Genomic DNA, 21,409 nt, shown 5'->3' with positions numbered 1-21,409 from the left:
GAAGAGACAGTCATCCCAGAGAATTTCTTAATTTTGTTCTGTTTTGAGGTCAGAGATAAAATTGAAACATGGTATTATATGATATCATCTATGATTTATATATTTACCTACCACATGTGTGATCAACTACATTTTGCCCAGAAATTGTCATTCTTTTTTGTGGTTATGTAGTGAAGATAACCGTTGAAGGTTCTGATATTTTCATTTCTTCAGTACTCTTCATGTCTATTCTGTCATATGTTTCAGCAAGATCAAGTATGGGTCACCATCCTTCCATGTATGACTTAGTCATAAATTGATTGGAGAAGGATTACAGTTAGGTAGATTTCTAGAGGATAATGAGTCACCAAGTTTCATTGACTTAACAATCATTCTATGATGGGAAGCTAGAATCAGGGAGGTAGGACACAGAAGGAAATGCTCTAAATAGCAGTAAATATAAGAACTCACACAGTATGGCATAATGAATAGAAGTCTGGACTTAGAGTAAAAAACGACTAGTGCTTCTGAGATGAATGCATGACTCTGGACAAGTCGTTTGACTTCTTTAAGCTTCAGACAGCTCTAAGGTTTTAAGCTATTGATAGGTTATAATCTGCTTGAGTAAAGGGAATCTTCACATTAGGATTTCTGAAACTGAAAAAGCACAGATATCTGGTACTATTCAATACCAGAAAAAAAAAAATGAGTTCCTGAGAGCCTGGTGCAATAACTGGATTTTGTAACAATGACCTATATCATCAAGAAAAGGCAAAATCATGTAATTAAACTGCTTAGTAAGGCAGGGAAGCACAAAATAGATTTTAGAAAGTTTCTCATCTCCATTGGTTAAAACTGTAAAGTTTTTATATTTTCATATATCATTTATCTGGAAAATGCAATCATGTGTAATAGCTCTTTCCCCAATTATTATGTAGAGATTATAAACTCCTTTAAGGCAGGGATCCAAGTCATATTTGTCTTTATCTCTACCAGTGCCTTGTATATCATAGATAAGAGCAAGACTGTTTTTTACTTTTTATTGTATCTGTAGTACCTAGAATAATGCCTCACAATAGTAAACTCTTAATGTTTGTTGACTGAGAATTGAACTACAGATTATAATCTATTCTGATTTGGAATGGTAATCCAATATAAATGTCTATGTTGGCAACAAACATTTGGCAGGATGGACTAGCCCTGTATACTGTATTACGGGTAGAATCAACAAAGAAACTAGATAAGGCATTTTCTAATATGTTGACTTGCTTTTTTAAAGAGAATAGAGATTTTTGAACTTTATTTTCAGGTGTTGCTGTGGCCTGCTTATTTCCCAACATATTCCACCTCTTCCGAGTAGCACTCCCAACAAAAATGCAGAGGAAAATAAACAAGTGGAGACACAGCCAGAGAAATGGTCTGTCAGTAAACATACCCAACTCTATCCCACAGATTCCTATGGGATGCTGGAATTTCAGGGAGGTGGACATTCAAACAAAGCCATGGTAAGAGATACATTAAGGAGAAATGCGGAAGAATTTGCCATTGATACCACAAAAGTGAAGCCTACTGTATAACTCATATTTTCATCATGCTTTTCATTCAGGGGTGGAATGGGTTCCTTTTATACTTCTTTTTAAGAATCTGGACATCATTTTGAGAGAACATATAGAGTCCCCTTTCCTAAATTTGGGCCACAGGCCTCAGACATTTTCATGGAATAAACTTCAATCAAAGTTATCCCTATCCTATACTTTTTACTATGTCTTTGTTTAACTAATCAATGACCTTCTGTAGATATGTAAAGGAAGTTTTATTTTCCTGACAAATTAGTTATTTGATAATATTCTCAGGTGCTCTAAGGTCTCCCAGAATGATTTTAGTTTTAAATTTTTTTCTCCAATGTTGATACTATGAAATAGCTTCTCTCTGCATAGAAATACAATGAAGCAATACACAATCTAATGTTGTATACTGTTTATGCTTTATGTATCTTTTATAGGGATTCTTGTGGCTCCTAGGTATCTGACCTTAGTTGGTTTAAAAATACAGAAATGCTATAGAAATTATTTTTCTTTTCTTAAATATATAATATACATATACAAATATTTAATTTATTTACATAGAATGTACATGAGATGCAGGATGGCATAATGGATGGAAAGCTGGCCTTGGATCTATAAAAACCTGGGTCTAAGTTAGGTTCAACCTTTGACACTTACTAGCTGTGTGACCCTAGGCAGGAAGGTGCTGACTTGAAAGTAGAGGGACTTTTCTTCCCTGAGAGCTCCTCATATCAATGAAATCATAGGTCTAATTTCCATCCTGTCCTATAGTGTATAGATGCACCTATGCATCTATGCACAATACATACATGCATGTGTGCATGCATGATAGATACATGCATGCATTCATTCATAAAACTTTGAAATCTTTTAAAATTACCATAGATTTTCAAGGTCCAGATTATCAGAAACTATCTACCTCATCTCAAAAGAAATCAGAGTCCTAATTCTTTGTTATAAGCAGTGATTTTGATATTTTGTTTAACATTGCTAGATGTGAGTGACTTTCTGTACAATGCATCCTTTCAGCACCTTCTCGCAATGATTTTGTTTTATGGGGAACACCCCATAAGGAAACTCCCTTTACCAATCCAAATATGCCATTTGACGTGATTTTTAGTCTTAGAGAGTTGTTTGGGGGTATTGAGAGGTTAGTTGACTTACCCAGGGTCATACAGTCAGTATTTGCCAAAGACCAGACTTAAATCCAGGTCTTCCTGACTCCAGAATTGTTTTTTTAACCATTATACTCTCTTGCCTCTCATTTAAGAAACAGTTGAGTCCTGGCAATATTCCTTCTCAAGTATCTAGCCACTGCATTTTTGTAACACCACTTATTTCCCTGTCGTGGGAATGTTCTTTGAGGGAGATTTTGTTTTGTTCAAAGCACTGCAAAATATGGTCTCCCAGAATTATATTATATTTAGTTGGCAAATGTAATAGCAATTGGCATGGTACCAATGGGAACAAAGAAGTAATTCACAGAGGCTACAAATTCTAACTATTAATCTCTTTACTGAAAATGCCAGGCTTAAATCTTAATGTTTATGGAAAAACTCCTGTCTTAGTACCTAGTTGTTTTGAGTAATTTGCCATTCTATTCTGCTCTTATGAAAAAAGGGGTCCAGGTCCTTCCCAGGGTTTCATAGCAGATCAGATATTGGATTTCTCTACCTCTGAGTTTCTACTTTGTTGTTGAACCAGAGTCACACAGGTTGAGTGGGGTGGGGGGGTGTCGATAGATATGTAGAAGTGACAAGGGAAGAAGTTAACAGGGACATTCTCCACTTGGATGTATCTAATTTGATTTTTCACCTTTGAGCCAAAAAGCAAAACCAAGAGCTTATTCTCAGAGTATCACTAAATCTTTTGCAGTATATCCGTGTGTCATATGACACCAAACCAGATTCACTTCTTCATCTTATGGTGAAAGACTGGCAACTAGAACTTCCCAAGCTTTTAATCTCTGTTCATGGGGGACTCCAGAACTTTGAGATGCAGCCAAAACTGAAGCAGGTATTTGGAAAGGGGCTAATCAAGGCTGCTATGACAACAGGAGCCTGGATTTTCACAGGAGGAGTCAGTACTGGTAAGAGTCAAGCATCTTCTCCACACACACATGCCCCACCCCCTACCCCAACTTAATTGGCAAGTTGCAGAACTTGTATGACCCAAAGCACCTTCTCGTAATTCAGGCAGGCCTTTTAAAAGTACTTATATTAATATCATATGTATTAAAACCAAAACAATACAAAGAAGACTAGATTGTCTTTGTATGAGGATAACTTCCCTTCCACCACCATTCTCTGCTATTCCCAAAAACCATAAATTATCTTTAGAGCATTCAGGGCCAAGTCTAAATCCTTCTTTATACAATGGCTTGTGTTTGACTTTGGTACAATCTTTATAGACCACTGAACCATGAATAGCATTCAAAAGAGAACTCATTTGGGTCTATCTTTGGATCTTCAGAATCAGTGCTATAAAAATCTGCAGGGCATGGGGCAACTAGGTGGTGCAGTGGATAAAGTACCTGCCTTGCGGCTATACCCACATATGGGAAAGGCTTCGGGAGTTAACCCCAAGGAAAAATCAGGAGTCAGAGTCCCTTAAGGCAGTTGGATGTTGGACATCACATCCCTCTGGCAACTCCTGAGGCGGCACTGGTGCCAAACTGTTTTGGCTCTGCCTCTCCTTTGGATCCACCAATGTCGTGGAGAGGGAAAACCTGCTGCATGGGCAACAGTTTGTTTTCCATATAGATCTGCCCAGGCCAGCACCCTGGAGAGGATACTCCAGCTACTCCTCATGGGGTAGATACAACACGAGATGTGGCAGTTACCGGTTATAAGTCACTCAGGAGCTGCAGCTCCCGTATTGGACTGTACAACCACACTGTGGCCTGTGGCTCTTCAAGGCACTGATCCATGGTCATCCACGACTGGTGGAGGCCTACTAGTAGAGGGGCAGCTAGGTGGTGCAGTGGATAGAGCACCGGCCCTGGATTCAGGAGGACCTCAGTTCAAATCCAGCCTCAGATACTTAACACTTACTAGCTGTGTGACCCTGGGCAAGTCACTTAACCCCAATTGCCTCACCAAAAAAAAAAAAATTCCTTAGCAGAGATATATGTTGTGGTCTAAAGGGCTTGAAAAGATCATAATATCATAAGCTCTAGAGCTGGAAGGGGCCTTAGAAATCACCTATTCCAACAAATTATTGCTGTTTTGTAGGTGTCATTAGCCATGTAGGCGATGCCTTGAAAGACCATTCTTCAAAGTCCAGGGGCAGGATCTGTGCCATAGGGATTGCTCCATGGGGCATTGTGGAAAACAAGGAAGACCTCGTTGGAAAGGATGTAAGTATTTTGTCACTGTGCTAAGGTAATGAATATTTAATTCATTTGCTTGCTATGTAATGTATTAATTCAGCAAAGGTAGAGAAGTGAAGGTGAATTGGGAATAGCGACTCATGAACTGCCTTCCATATAAATTTTGTGAACTTGACAAGTCCACTAATGACCTTTTCAAAAACCATTATCAACTAACTATATTAGATTAGAATAGCTACTAAATAAACATTTTACCTAATCATTCTTATCTTAGCTTATTTCAAAACTAACTTATAAGTATTGTTCCTCTAGGCTATATTTTACAGTAATAATTAAAACTTTTTTTTAATGCCTATACATTTTCATTAGGTGTCAAGGGTTTATCAAACCATGTCAAACCCTTTAAGTAAACTTTCTGTGCTCAACAACTCTCATACTCACTTCATCTTGGCGGATAATGGCACGCTTGGTAAATATGGAGCAGAAGTGAAGCTCCGGCGACAACTGGAAAAACATATCTCTTTACAAAAGATTAACACTCGTAAGTAAAGCAGAAGCCTGAATAGTAATCAGTGACAAATAGAGGATTTAGATATTTATTAGTTATACATGGAGTGATTATAAAAAAAGACATGGTTGAATTTGTAACAACCACGTCAGAACTTATGCATACAAATAAGTCTTAACCTTTTAGCAGTCACTTTGGAAAGTTACACATTTATTCCAATGATAACAGTGTTTAAAATATTCTGGGGATTCCACTTATGGAATTGCCTTCAAAGCTCATAGTAAATTCTGTTGAGAATCTTCAATAGTGACAAATCTTGGTCCTCTGAGGGTCAGTTTAATTTTGGAAACAGCCAAAAGTCACTTGGAGCCAAAGGCCAGTGAATCTACCAAAGTGATTGAATTGGATAATACTTTATGTTGAGTCAACAATAAGAGTAGCTATAAAGTAGTGAGATTGGCTGTATGATTCTCTCCTATGGCTTGTAAACTGTCTCTGAAGACAGTTCTAAAACAGGAATCCCCAAAGTAATTTAAAATGGCAGTTTCTTTGGAATAAGTATGTTATCCTCCAAAGGTAAGTAATTTGAAGGGGACAATACTCATTTGCATGTATTAATTCTGGTATTTTAAAAAATAGTCTCATTTTGTTTTAGCCATACTTCTGCAAGTTAGTATGTAGTGATTATCAAATATATTTTTACAGTTTATGGAATTCAGCTGACAAGTAGTGGGAACTGGTTGGTAAAGTTTAAAATTTTAATAATTCTTTCATCTAATTAGACTTATGATGTTTTAAAGAAGCATTTTAATGAGCTTTCACTCCAAACAGTGTGAGCTGTTAGAAGATAAACTAGATTAGGAAAGAAGAAAATTAAGGACTAAAACTATCAAGCAACATTTTGGAACTGAGAGAGAAGCCTACTACTGTGAAGTTTTCAGACATCCTGCATTCATATCCTTAATTTAAACACTAGTTGACTTGGTTTTTGTTGTTGTGTTTTTATTCTGTTTCAAGTTGTAAGTCATCACACCACCAAAACATCAACTGACTCTGTGACCTGTGGGCTTCCCTTTGTCATCCTATGCCTGGAAATGAGAGTGGGGCAGGGACAGCAAAGGGATGCTCAGATGTCGTCCATCTTCTACAACACTGACCTCTTTCAGTATTAGTGATGCCAGCCTAAGCCTACAAGACTTAATCTCTGCTACTGTCCTGGATAAAATTTAGTTGGCCACTAGGTTGCTGAAGATCTGAAATAATGGAAACCAATGAAATTCCAATTCAGAGTGGTGTTGTTTCATTCTAGAAGTGAACAAAGCAAAATCAGTACAGATGCTTTCCAGATAATGTTCTAGAAAAGTTACCATTCAGATTTATCTTCAAATTAGATTTTTACATGGCTACAATTTTTGCATCATCTCATAATCTGAGTGGTGTTAGAATGTGGTAGCCTCTATCATCACATAAATCAGTAGTCCTCAAAGTGGGTCTTTAGAGGGTCTGCAAGGTCAAAACTATTTACATAATAATAATAAAACATTATTTGTCTATTAAAATGCTTTCCCATTTTCCAACTACATATCTCTCTGATGCTAGATTTTCTTCAAAACGATGTATCACAGCAGGCTGAATACAAAAGCAGATACGAGAATCCAACTTTCTTTTATTCAGCAGACATTAAAAAGATTTGCAAAACTATTCAAAATAATGCTACTCCTCACTATTTTTGTTTTGGAAAATAGGTATTTTTCATAAAATATATTATTTATATAAACAAGTAATTAGTTTATGTATCATTTTAAAGTGAAATAAAATGTTTAACTTTTAAGTTTTAATTTCTAAGATGGCAAATATCAATATCTATAACCCACATAAAAGCTCTCTAGGGTCCTCAATAATTTTAAGAGTGTAAAGGGATCATTAGCTGAAAACTATCATTTAGCTATTACTTTTCATTTTGCAGTCACCGTGTCCTTTATGTGAACTTTTTGGCTGTCACTTTTTTGTGCCTTTAGTGGCTTAAGGAAAGCAATATTTGGAAAGGGAAACCATTTGGCTATGAGAAATAAATGTTAATCACAAAGACTGGCCTTTAAAGCACAAAATCCAGAATTGAGAATTTTCAGTCTATTTCTCATACTCCTCATTCTCGTACTTTCTCTGCTACTCTTCTGATATGGAGCTATTGAAGCACTGGTATAGAACTGCCAAACTGTCTCACTGAGGCAGTCACCTAATAAATATTTTTATTACTGAGGAACCCTGCGGGTATTATATGGAGCTGCTTGGAAGTATAGGGCCAAAGTGTTGTTGTTGTTGTTGTTAAGTTGTTTTCAGTCATATCTGACTCATTGTGACCCCATTTGGGGTTTTCTTGGCAAAAGATACTGGAGTAGTTTGCCATTTCCTTCTCCAGCTCATGTTACAGATGAGGAACCAGGGTTAAGGAACTTTCCCAGGGTCACACAGCTTTTAAGTGTCTGAGGCGGGATTTGAACTCAGGAAGATGAGTATTCCTGACTCTGGGCCTGGTGCTCTATCCACTGCACCACCTAGCTGTCCCCAGAACAGTTGAATATTATCATAAACCAAGAGTGACTCTAATAAGCCTGGCTTAAGTTTTCAGTATTTGAATGTGGACATTTTGTTAGTGTTAACACTAGGAAAAACTATGGTCATCAAAGTTGTCTTTGTTGTTCCTTGATGTGTTGTGCAATAGAAAAAAGTGCTGGAATTGAGATTGGAGGACCAGGGTTCAAATCCTTGTTCTATTTATTATCTGCATCACTTGGGCAAGTGATTGATCTCCTTTGCTTCATTTTCCTCATCCATAAAGAGGTTGACTAGATTATTTGTGGGAAGTGGGGTCAATTTCAGCTCTACAACTATGATCTCCCTGAAATTTCTCATGCCTTTCTGCTATACTGTCTTCTGTCTCCCCAGAATTACATCAGTCTCAGCTGACTTCATGTTTCCCATAGCTTTACCCACTAACAAAACATACTTAATCCAATGTCCTGGTTATGGGTTTATATAATTCTATAATTGAAAGGAACCTTAGAGATAATTTAATCCATTATCCCCATTTTGTAGATGACGAAGTTGAGTCCATAAAATAAAGACATTTGTCCAATATCACTTAGAAAGTTATTAGTGGAGCTGGCACTAGAACACATCTCCATTCTCCCATATTACCTTTCTTTTGTATCCTGCTCTATGCTAGAGACAATGCATAGTAATAGGTTATTCATCATACATTCTAGTTTTATGAGCATGTAACCTCTCTAAACATCATCTTATTCTTTTGAAAAGTGGGGATAATAATATTTGCATGAAATGCACAGGAGGTTTGTCACAAGGAAAGTATTTTATAGGCTTTAAAGTGTTTTATAAACAGGGAGATAAGCCCTGTCAGTATAAGAGTTAATGTGTTATTCACTGTCATGTAGACAGCTAATTATTTATCAGTTATATCATATGCAGGTGAGACCCACATGTTTTTAATCTGCATATGGTTTAGGAAGTTTTCTATTTTTAGGTTCTGGTCTTTTCTATATGATCAAAGTGTGGGTTCTGGATAAAAAATGAAATCAGTATGTCTGGATCCTCTGCCTCCCCAGGGGGGAAAAGTGGAATGACAGAAATTTGGTGTTGCTCCTCTCTACTTGTCAAAAACTTTCAGATAGATCAGACTAGATAGAGAGGCCTTAGTGTGCTGTAACTTTGGTTCTGATGGAAGATATCCTTTTTGTTGTAGGACTAGGACAAGGTGTTCCTGTCGTTGGCCTCATTGTTGAAGGGGGTCCCAATGTGATATCCATTGTCCTGGAATGTCTTCGAGAAGATCCCCCTATTCCTGTTGTGATTTGTGATGGCAGTGGGAGAGCATCAGATATTTTGTCTTTTGCACACAAGTATTGTGAAGAAGGAGGGTAGGTTTTCTGACATATTATAAAGGGGGGAATGAATTATTTTTCATAATTTACCTGGTAAGCTAATAAGGAAGTCTTTTGAGATGGAAAAACTAAAAAGTTTCTATTTTTTACATTTCAAAAGAGTGAAAAGTTATTGCATGAATTTCTTTCATACCTCAGGGTCAGGATAATGTAATTCTAACAGAATTCTATCTGAAGTGACAATATGGTCCCTTCCAACTTTATCCTCCTTTATGAGATTTCCAGGAAGCTAGAATTTAGTATAACCATAGACAATTCTTCAACTAGTTTTTGTCTGCAGATTTGCAATTATAGAAAAAGAAAAATTCTGGCAACGCAATGTAGCATTAAAGCAGGGATGCTAGATAGATACTTGGGTGAATATTTTTTAAAATGATCAGTCTTTTGTAATGTTTTCCTCTTTCTTTTCATGTCCTTTCTTGAATAGGATAATAAGTGATTCCCTCAAGGATCAGCTTCTAGTTACCATTCAGAAAACATTTAACTACAACAAGATTCAATCCCATCAGCTGTTTGTAATTATCATGGAATGTATGAAAAAGAAAGAACTTGTAAGTTTCTCAAAACTCTCTCAATGAAGTACTATATTCTCCTTCTAATTCTGTTCAGGCAGGCTTAAGTTACAGTTTGTCATGTTTTTTGTTTTTCTGCTTCCAAGAAGCACTTTGCATTACATATCAAATCATTTTATGAGAATCCCAACTTTCTTGTCTTTCAGGAAGGTACTGAGTTTCTACTCAGTTTCATAGCATTTATTTACCATCTATGAAATAGGAGAAGCATTCCAATGCCTAGTAAATGGGAAGGGAAAATAAATTCCAAATCTCATTGCCTGTGGAATGAGTAAATTAATTTCAGTTTAATTATTGTGTCTTTGAGATAAATTGTGGAAGATGGGCTACATTTTTTCTTGATATTTCTGTAAAACTTCACTGGCACCCCTAAATAGACTTTAAAGGGATTAGAAGAATTATGAAAGAAAAGTGACTTATAGTCATTAAACACTGTAATTACAAGTTTTATTATTTCCATCTGAAAATGCAAAAATTCATTTCCCACACCTTCCTTCCTACAAAGTATGCTCATAGGACAGAGCCATTAACCATGCCAGTAGCATTGCTATCTAATATATTGCCAAGAGTAATAGACTGAGAATTAGGGAATCTAAGTCACAGTACTTCCTCTGACACTATCTGTGTTGCCTTGGGCAAGTCATCTCATCTCTCTGGGTCCAGGTTTTCTCATCTGTAAAATGAAAGGGCTATGTAGATAATCTCAGGTCTCTCTCAGTTCCGTGACCCCAATGCAAAGTAGTCCTGTCAACATTCTAATTTTACAAATAAGTTGCAAATAGAGCATATTTGATTAGGTAAGCATTTCTATGAGAGACAGTATGGTCTAGGACCAGGATTCTGGGGGGTTTTTTAGATTTAATCATTATAATTAGTATTTCCTCCATTTCTTTCACCATTTTATTTTTTTTAAGTCTAGACAATCAACAAAACAATGTATCAAGCCCTGATTTGCAGTGTTTACTGATTTATGTGGATAAATGCTCACACTGATATCAACTATCATCTATCAAGTATGAACTGGCTTCAGCACATATGAATGAATAAATATTTATGTCCACCATTGTGTAGGTCCTTGGGCTACAAAAAAAAAAAAAAACCACAAAAAACAGTCCCTGACTTCAAAGACCTTACATTCTAATGAGGAGACAACACGTACCCAAATAGGTACATATAAGATACATAGAGTAGATAAGAGCTGGGAGGTAGAGATGGGATGAGGGATAGGTACAGCCTCTTGTGTAAGTAAATACAGCAGTCAGTCATTTATGAGCCTCGGCACTCCTCTGTGTAAAATGTGGAAGTTGGACTATGTGAATGCTAAGGCTCATTCCAGCTCTAATAGTCTTATGGCCATTTTAAAAATTAAGAAAATGAGACTCAGAGAAGGGAAGTCATTTGTTAGTGGTTTGTAGATGGCAGGGCTATAGCCTCAGGTCTTTTGGCTCCAACTTCAGTTCCCTTTCTGTGATCCATATGATTTTGGTGATGACCAAATAAAGCTGTAGCTGCCCTGTCTAAGGAGCTACCTCAGCAGCCCTTAGGTATGGACTGGAGTTAGGCCCAGGAGTCCTGTTGAGAGTTTGGTGTAACAATATGCCAGGTCAGAACAGGATTCTTAACCTAGAGTCATTGAACTTAGGTTTTATATTTTTTTTTTTTAGTGAGGCAATTGGGGTTAAGTGACTTGCCCAGGGTCACACGGCTAGTAAGTGTTAAATGTCTGAGGCCGGATTTGAACTCAGGTACTCCTGACTCCAGGGCTGGTGCTCTATCCACTGTGCCACCCAGCTGCCCCCTGAACTTAGATTTTTAAAATACTTTGTTAACTGTATTTCAATGTAATTGGCTTCTTTTTAATCTGACATGTCATTTCATGCATCTAAGAAGGATTCTGAGAAGTAGTCCATAAGGGTCTTTGACATAAGAAAAGGTTAGGAACCCTCTGATGATATATGTGGAATCAAAAGACATGAATATGAATCTCACCTTCAACTAACTGTGAGAGCGGCAAGCCCTTTAACCCCTCAGAGTTTCCATTTCTTCATATGAAAGATGAAAAAGAATAATTCCTGGACTAAGGTGAAAGTACTTTGTATACCTTAAAGCATAAATATGAAATCTGTGAGTAGAATCTAATCAGCTTTTGTAAACTCACTGTAAGCATTAAGTAAGAATAATTCTTCCTACATATGTTGAAGTAGCAGGTTGAGTAAAAAAAAAATGTCCGGATATATTCTACATTGTAGCAGCAACAACACCATCAAAACAGTGTAACTAAGCCCCATTCAAATATAAGCCAATGAGGCGTAATGGATAGTAAATCTGCCTCAAAGCCAGGAAGACCATTTCTGATATGTAAATAAATGTGACTGGGCACATTACTGGACCTCTCAGTACTCTAGGCAACTCTCCAAGATTGCAAATTCTAGAGAAGGTGCCCAGGATTATTGAAATCCCAGAGTCAGGCTTTATCCCCATACGAATATTGAGGATCCTTACTATTTCATCCTTTACCTTTGAGTCTGATACAACCTAGTGCCCAATATGAGTCTTTGTTCTTCACTTGGATGAAGGCATTCCAGAGAAATGCTAAGCATTTTATACAGACATTTCACAGATTCATAGCAAAAAGACATCAAGTTAATTGTTCCATTTAGATGATTCTGAAATACAAAGAAAAAAAAACAGGAAAAATGGAAGATCTTAATGGTTTTCTCTTTGTACTCTCAGTCCAGCTCCTGTAAATTCAAAGTTCCCATCCTACTGGTTATTCCAGATCTAGCTAGATAAGCTTCACAAATGCTGTGGGCAAGCAACTGGGATGGAGACCTCATCTCAAAAAAATTAAGACAAATTCAGTTGGTGAGGGAGAAGGGCTGGTAGGCAGCTGACAGCCTAAGGGGTACCTCTGGTGATATAGTCTGTCAGGTCTCTATACCACTATCTGCTAGTGTATCTAGTTATTGTCTAATGACCCATTCTCAACAAGTCTTCCCTCCCCCAGCCTCAGATTTCTAAAACAGCTGGTGTTTGAGCTCCTCGTTTTGACTTCCCAGAAATATAACTTCCACTTATAGCATTGTTGCTATGGGTCTAAGTAAAAGCACTGAATTTAGAGTCTGGGAGCCTGAGTTCAAATCCCAGCTGGGCTCCTTATTTCTGGTGTAACCTTAGGCAAGTTATAAGTTCTCTGGGATCTCTGCTTTTTCATCTGTGAAATGAGGGGATTGGACTGGATGATCTCTATTAAGTCCATGTATGAGCTTCTGATGAAAGTGCACCCCCTACCCTCCTCCCTTCTCTCACTCATGATTTGGTAGATATAGTCTTCCACAATTATCATGGCCAAGAGTCATTACTCTTTGGTCAATATGATCATGAGCCCCCCTGAATTCAGCTAGACTGGTTCTGGAATGACAGACATAAGGCTTGTTGCTGAGCTTGTAAACATGAAAGTTTTTCAGTTTGATAGGACCTACCAGAGCTTATGCTACATGCACTGGCCTAGGCCCTGGGAAATCAGCATTACTGCTTATACTACCACAAGACTTTAGAAGACTTTCATGGTGGCAATATGTTCATGGTATTAAAAACATGGAATCTCCTCTCATTTTCAACTTTGCTTTAACACAATATTTATATTTTTAATCTCTGCTCTCAGGTGACTGTGTTCCGAATGGGTTCAGAAGGCCAACAGGATATAGAAATGGCAATTTTAACTGCTCTGCTAAAGGGTGAGATCTCCAAAACAGCATGATTCACTTCAATTCAGTTCAAAATGTAGGAAACACTTTCTCTGTGCCTAAGTTTGGGTCCTTGATTGTGAAAGAGGACCCCTATCAGTACTCAAGCCCACCATATTCCTTTTCCTTTCATAAAAATGCATCTCCTGAGCTAACCAGCTTGATCAAAAATTAACCTATGAACTTCAGACTTTTAAAGTGGAATGAGGTCTTAAATTTTACCTCATTTATTCTAATATCCTCAATTTATATGTAGAAATAGATTTAGAGATGTGATTTTATATGCCTAAAGTAAGTATATTATGGCCTCCAGACTTTAGTCTATCTCTCCATCTAGGCCTATTGCCAGTATACCACATCATCTTTCCATATTTGTTTGGTCTAAAAAATTGTGATAGAAACTTCATGAAAACATGCATTCTTATGGATTTAACATACAAGCAAAAAATCCTTGAGAAGATGTTTACTTTATCCTGAAATTGGAATCAGTTTTTAATATATCATTAATTAATCAGCTCTTATTCTAGGCTAACCTTTGTCATGCAAAAATATCTAATTAGAATAATTAGTCCATGCATGGACATACTTTTCTCTGAAAATAAGCTCTTATAGAACAAAGTAGGAAACAACTGGTTCTTGTTCCAATAATCTTGTTCACTTGTGGGCCAAAAAAAGGAACTGCCACCATCTGACTTAAATAGTTTAGGTACCCTGAAACTAAATACCACAAAACTGAAGTGGAGCATTGGGTAAGTTATCCTTGTTAATTATTCCATTATCCTATGAAGCAATGACTGCTTAAAATAGATAAATGTCCACTTTGTCTTGGCCAGTCAATAGTTATAAGCACAAGAAATTTATAGAGTAGTTCAAAGTTTTTCTAAACCTATTTTTCTTTCAAATAAGTGTGATATATATATACACATATGTATATCACATGTATTTGAACTGTAAGAAAGAATAAATATGCACATACACATATATATACATACACACACATATATACATATATATATATATGTATAGAGGGACACCCACACCCACACACATATATTTGAGACCAGATCTCCCTATCTTGCCCAAGCTTGAAGTGCAATGGACACTGATGGGCTTAGTCCCAATAATGATGGACATGAGAGCTTTAACCTGTTCTCTTCTTTTAAAACCTGAGATAGTTTGCCCCTCCTTAGGCAGCCTGGTTGCCTTCTTTTCCTAGGAGCTCACCACATTGGTATCAGACTTAGTGCAGACATCCATCTAGCATTAGCCCTAATGCTGGAACTCAAACAATCCAGAAGCCTCAGACTCCTCCAGAAGTAGGCATTATAGACCTGTGCACCCCCTCCCCTCCATATTTAGCTAAATGGGTCAATTTAACTACTGATCATTCTTTCTCTATAGGAGCTATAGAAAAGTCTTTTACTTTCATATTGTTAGTGATCCAAATTGTTTCTTCAATATTGAACAACCTATTGGGTATTTACTGGAAAATGCTTCTTCAGGTACAAATGCATCAGCTCCTGATCAGCTGAGTTTGGCTCTTGCCTGGAACCGTGTTGACATTGCACGAAGTCAAATCTTTGTCTTTGGACCACACTGGCCGGTGAGGACTACCTTTTTTTTTTCTATTCAGAATATTTTATACTATTTTATGCAAATGACAGATAAATGTTGGTTTCATTATCACATCAGTCTTACCAAAATTTCTTTGTCATATTTCATGTTCTATTTTTTGCTATATTAGGATGAAATAGAAACATTATGCTTTCCCTACAGGAGGCCAATGGACTTTGTATGTGAAAAGCAATAAGTCATGTGTTTACTTCAGACCCAAACCAACCTTCTTAAAAAAATAAATAGGAAAAAATGATCCTTAAATATTTTACTTATCAGTTTTGAAGATATTATCCTTTTAAAGTATGAAACAGACTTTTAAAAAGTAGCCCATTGAAAATCAAGTACAATTCATCTCATGGTTTTTTTTGTAAAATAACTATATTGCCTAAAAATAAGTACAGTATACTTATGGTATTTTTACTTATCTATTTTTACTTTTTTTGATTAATCATCAAGAAAAAAATTAATACAAAAATTTTAAATAATAAGGTGGGTACTTTTCCCCCCAATCAGTAAGCATTTATTAAGCATTTTCTATGTTCTAGGTACTGTAGAGACAAAAATAAAAATGAAAACAATCCCTATTCTAATGAGAAAGGAAAGACAGCCCTAGCTACACTCCCAAATTAGATCTCACTTTTTCTTTTCTACCCCAAACACCACTAATTAGCACAACAAAATTAATTTGGGAGTTTTTATTCTTTCTTTTTAATTTTTTTTCTTATTTTGAGGAGTATTTTCAAAGGAAGAGAGTGATGCATATGAATTTGTATGTGTTTATTAAGTTCCCTAAAATTAAGTACAGTAATCCAATCCATTCAAACAATTCTAAGTTATTTATTTTAGGATTCTCTGTTTCTTAGCTTCTTGGCAAATTGCTACAGAATTTTTCTAGGTTACTTATAACAAAGAAAACCCTGGCAAGTTTTTTTTTTTAATGACACGGATGGCACATGAAAGCTCCATTATCTCTACTTTCAATGACTTATGAAAATATCAAAATCCTCTACCTCTTTAGGGTAGATTGTATGTTCTAGGCTTAAAAAAGAGGGTCTAGATAATCTCTGAATTATTCCTTCCATAGTCCAATATTCAATTACAATCAGTTCAAAAACCATTCAACAAACATTTATTGAATGGCTACAATTTCTTTGCTATGTGCTAAGTGAAATATACAGATAGATAACACAGTTCTTGACCTAAAGGAATTTATAATTTAGTCTGAGAGATAAAAAGGTATGTATATGATGATAATTTAAATGTAATAGGTAATATGATGTATAATAGAAATATAATATATAAATGTATGCACACAACAATAATAAATTTTAATAGAAAATTTGAAATGAAAGGTACTATATGACAGTTTCGAGGAGGGAGAGACCAGTGATACATAGGGGAATTGGAGGCTTCATAAAGGAGGTAACAACTTGATGTGGAAGGAGGCTCTTTACAATCCATGGAGATTGGGGTAAAGGTGTTCCAGGCATCAGGGAACATGTAATAAATTGGGGGGGGGGGAGAAAAGTACAAGATATGGACAGGCAAAAGTTCCAGGGTGGGTGTAGCATAGGGTATGTTACAGGAAATAATATAAGACTAGAAAGAGGTAGGATGGTTTCAGATTGTGGAGAGCCTTAAATGGTTGCCTAAGGAGTTCAGGTTTTAATCACTAGTCGATAGGTCTATATTGAAAGGCTTTCAGAAAAAAGAATAATATGATTAGATCTGATCTTAAGGGAGATTACTTTGGTAGAAGTATGAAGAACAGATTAGAAGCGATAATGAAGGAAGTCACCATTTTTAGGAAGCTATTGCAATAGTCAGGCAGTTATCCATGATACCTTATATTGGAGAATTGGCAATAGGAATAGAAAAAGAGTACAGAGATAAAAGGTATTATAACAGTAGAACTAAAAGGACCTGGTAAAAGGATTGGTCACAGAATGTGAGGTAAGTGGAAGAACCAAAGATAACACAAAGATTTATAACATGGGGGTCAGGATGAATGGTGGTGCCACTGATAGAAATAAGAAAGCAGCAATGATGATGATGATGGATGATTGATGATGATAGATTGGACCTATGATTTCATTGGTATAGGGAACTCCCAGATGAGGAAAGTCTTTCTTCTAAAGCAAGTTGGCTCCTTTGCTGCAACTTAGAAAAGGTGCCTGGAGCACCATGACTTTCCTGGGATCATATAGCTAATAATATGTGTCAGAGACAGGACTTGAACCCAGTCTTCCTAATTCTGAGGCCATCATTCTATTCACTACTCTACTTTACCTCCCTGTATACAGAACATCCCAAAAGTCTTAGTGTAGTTTTAAGCTTCTTAAGCTATTAAAGATTTTTGGGACAACCTGTATAGTGCTTGGAGGTTTGCAAAGTGCTTTACATACATTATCCCATTGGCTGATATTTACTAACTATTATGCCTGTTTGTAAGAGTGGTCCTTTGTGTAAACACATGCCAATAAAAATGTGATGTCAATCTAAATACATACAACTGCTGCCCATGGGAAAAACAAAAGCAAATTGCCATATGTCACAAACATAAGCTGTGTTAATAGGCAGGCTCCTGGTTTGCAGCACATTTGGTAGCAGACAGATCAAGTCTATCCTGACTATGTATATGTGTTAAGTGTGAACAGTGTGGAATTAATGAGAGTCATGAAATTTTCCTTTGGGTAAATGTGAACTTCAATGTTTTTAACCAAATATGTTTGTTGTTGAATGTAGCCTTTAGGAAGCCTGGCACCTCCTGATAGCAAAGTACCAGAGAAGGAAAAGAAATCTCCAGCTGCTGCACCAGCCAAAGGGGGAAGGGGTAAAGGCAAAGGCAAAAAGAAAGGGAAAGTCAAAGAAGAAGTAGAAGAAGAAACTGATCCACGAAAGATTGAACTCCTGAACTGGGTGTGTAAATAGTTTCTTTCAGATTTTTGTTACTGTCAGAATACTCAAATTGTAGGAGACATATCTCAACCCAAATCCTCATTTTAGAGATAAAGAGGTGGAGGCTGATTCAAGTGCTGATGGTGATGACAATGCACTTATTTTCTTGTCCTTTCATGCTTTTTAACTTCTTGATTTTGTAATCTCTTACCTACACAATCAAAAGATTTTCATCCTCTACAGGTGGTATGGGAGTTTTGTATATAGTAGGGTAGGGATAGAAACTGGACCTGTGAGTTCATTGATACAGAGAACTCCCAAATGAGTTTTCCTCTACTAAACAGATGAGTACCTTCTTTAAAATTTGTCTTAGTTGCCTAGAGCAGTTCTTCTTAAAGTGTCATCCAAGGATGGCTTGGGGTCCCCCAAGCCCCTTTCAGGAGGTCCATGAAGTCAAAACTATTTTCATACTAATGCTGACATTATTTGCCAATTTAAAACACTCCTCCCTTTTCCAACTACATTTCTGCGTGAGGCCAGATTTGGAAAGATTTTTTTTAATTAACTTTAATCAATCAGTCAATAAACATTTATTAAGTGTCTATTGTGTGCCAGGTACTGTACTACTAAGCATTAGGATCCAAAATGGCAAAAGATGTCCCTGTGCTCAAGGAATTCATAGTCTAATTGATGTGGGCTGAATTTAGGGTCAAATTGATCGTGAGTCATCCCAAAAGAATTACAAGACTCAGTGACTCAGTTTCCCAAGTTTTATTGCAATACTGTGAGTGATCACAGGGAGAGAACCAGAAAAGTGGAAAGGTATCTCTCAAATAAGGAAAGATAGAAAGTTATATTTATAGTATGGATATTCTCTGCTTCTGGGAGGTACAGGGGAGGGCTTATCCTAATTTGGAATTCCTGGAGTTCTAAGCCAACCCCTGAGGCAGGTAGCTTTCTTTCTCCGTGGATCTGTGTTTTGGGGGTTTACACGTCATAAGGTGAATCTGGGGACAAATTTGGCCTTTTCTTCATTTTTCATTCATTTCTAGTTTGATTTTTCTATAGCCTGTCAATATATCATTGTTATTGTTACGGTCTCTTTGACCTGGCCCTTTATGTTCTTGTTATGATCTTGTTATGGGTACTGATTACTGTGGCTATGAGAGAAGCTAGGCCCTGACTTTTATTAATGAAGAAGTTATCTGTTAACTAGGATCTGAATCCCTTTTAGAGCTAACATCTGAATTAGAGCTTGGATCTTAGGTTTTTCTGTTAACTCCTTTTTGCCTCCTACATCAGTTTGAGAACTACTGGCTTTGAGTACTGAGAAGTTAAGTCATGTGTCCAGCATCACATAGCTAGTATATATGTCAGAGTTAGGACTTGAACACAGATGTTCCTGGTTCTAAAGCCATACCTTTATCCATGATGTCACATGACCTCTGCACATAGTAATAGTGAAAAAAAGAATCATTGAATGAGTGAATTTTCTTGAAAATGAAGATCATCCAGTATTCAAGGAATATGAGGAGTTCTAGCACCTGAGGAACAAATTGTAGGAAAATTTGGCTTTAATGGATTTCTGGAAATCAGGAAAGGAAATACAGTTTTTGGAGGGAGGGGGAAAAAATCTACATTCTCATTATACAGAGTGTCCCAAAAGTCTTAATGCAGTTTTAGGCTATTAAAGATTAGAACTGCATTGATTTTTGAGATATGCTGTGCTGTGGCTTAAATTTAGTATTTGAAAGAACCAGTGGAGTTTATCCACTAATCTTTATACTACAATACCATCAGCACAAGGAAGATCCAAGGTAGGGCTCTTCACAGGTTTCTAAACCAAGAACTCTTATTGGTCTAAATTTTAGTAAAGACTTATCCTCTTTACAAGGACTATGTGTTAGAAAAATGAGCTATCTTCCTTTTTTCTTCTTTGAGACACTGTGTTTATTGCCCAAATGTAAGAAATGAGAATCAGTTTCAAAGTAACTTAAGAATCTAGGCAACAAAACAATTTCACCCATAAAGTTGTTAGATTCCCTTTGGGGCCAGTACTTCTCCTGAATGTCTTCAATTCCCCTTCCCTTAGGTCCTCTATGTCTGGAATTCATTCCCTCTTTACTTCATTCAATACCTAGCTTCCTTTAAGATACACACCAACTGCTACTTTGTCAGAATGTAAGCTTCTTGCTAATAGATATTATTTTATTTATTGCATATCTTAATTGTTTACTATATATATTATTTATATGTATATATGATACTTCATATTTTTCAAAGCACATTATAAATATTACCTCATTTTATCCTCTCAAAAACCTGAGGATTATTACCCTCATTTTACAGATGAGGAAATGGAGGCAGACAGATGTTAAATGATTCGGGGCAGGTAGGTAGGGCAGTGGATAGAGAGCTGAGCCTAGAATCAGCAAGGTTGGAGTTCAAATCTAGCCTCTGACACACATTACCAGTGTGACCTTTGGCAAGTCATTTACCTTCTGTTTCAGTTCCTTCTTTAAAATGGGGAAAATGATATCACCTATCTCCCTAGGTTATTGTGAGGATCAAATGTGCTTAGTATGGTACCTGGCACATAGTAAGTACTATATGATTGTATTATCATCATTGTCCAAGGTCATATGCATAACTAGTATCTGAGACCAGAATTGAACTCAAGTCTTCCTAACTCTGGGTCCACTACTCTATTCACTGTGCTACCTCACAGCCCATATTTGTTTGTTTCCCTCGGTGCCTAGCACAGTGAGGCATAGGACTGGATAATAAAGGCTTGTTGACTGTTTGATTGATACCTCCTTTAAGATGCCCAGATTTTCTGATTGCCCAGGTATTAGCACTCTCTCCCTTGTGAAATTGTTTTGTATTACTTTGTGTAGTTTGCATTGCCTTATTTGTGTACACGTTCTGCCCCCTTCCACACCCCCCATTAGAATGTAAGCTCAGGGACTATTTGTCCTTGTATTTCCAGTGCCCAGCACAGAACTTTACATATCATAGGTGCTTAATAAATATACATTGAATTCCTTGTTTGTTTGGTTGCTTTTCTTTTTATATATATATAGGTGAATTCTCTAGAGCAAGCTATGTTGGATGCTTTGGTTTTAGATCGGGTTGACTTTGTGAAACTTCTTATTGAAAATGGAGTCAATATGCAACACTTTCTCACTATTCCACGGCTAGAAGAACTTTATAATACAGTAAGTATGCAAAGAA

General features: G+C 36.6%; 1 protein-coding gene across 1 annotated transcript in view; it reads left to right on the top strand.

Moving 5' to 3' along the window:
* The window catches only part of TRPM1 (transient receptor potential cation channel subfamily M member 1), a 104,258-nt gene that overhangs the window by 27,869 nt on the left and 54,980 nt on the right, over positions 1-21,409 (top strand). Inside the window, 10 exon segments of the mRNA XM_043982734.1 lie at positions 1,289-1,484; positions 3,420-3,633; positions 4,778-4,902; positions 5,245-5,416; positions 9,144-9,318; positions 9,770-9,893; positions 13,579-13,651; positions 15,163-15,263; positions 18,023-18,196; positions 21,259-21,393. Coding sequence (XP_043838669.1) covers positions 1,289-1,484; positions 3,420-3,633; positions 4,778-4,902; positions 5,245-5,416; positions 9,144-9,318; positions 9,770-9,893; positions 13,579-13,651; positions 15,163-15,263; positions 18,023-18,196; positions 21,259-21,393 — 1,489 coding nt within the window.

This window comes from Dromiciops gliroides, chromosome 2 (genome assembly GCF_019393635.1).
Source record: "Dromiciops gliroides isolate mDroGli1 chromosome 2, mDroGli1.pri, whole genome shotgun sequence".
Classification (NCBI taxonomy): domain Eukaryota; kingdom Metazoa; phylum Chordata; class Mammalia; order Microbiotheria; family Microbiotheriidae; genus Dromiciops; species Dromiciops gliroides.
Note: the sequence above shows the minus strand (reverse complement) of the source record. Positions and strands in the feature narration are given on the sequence as shown.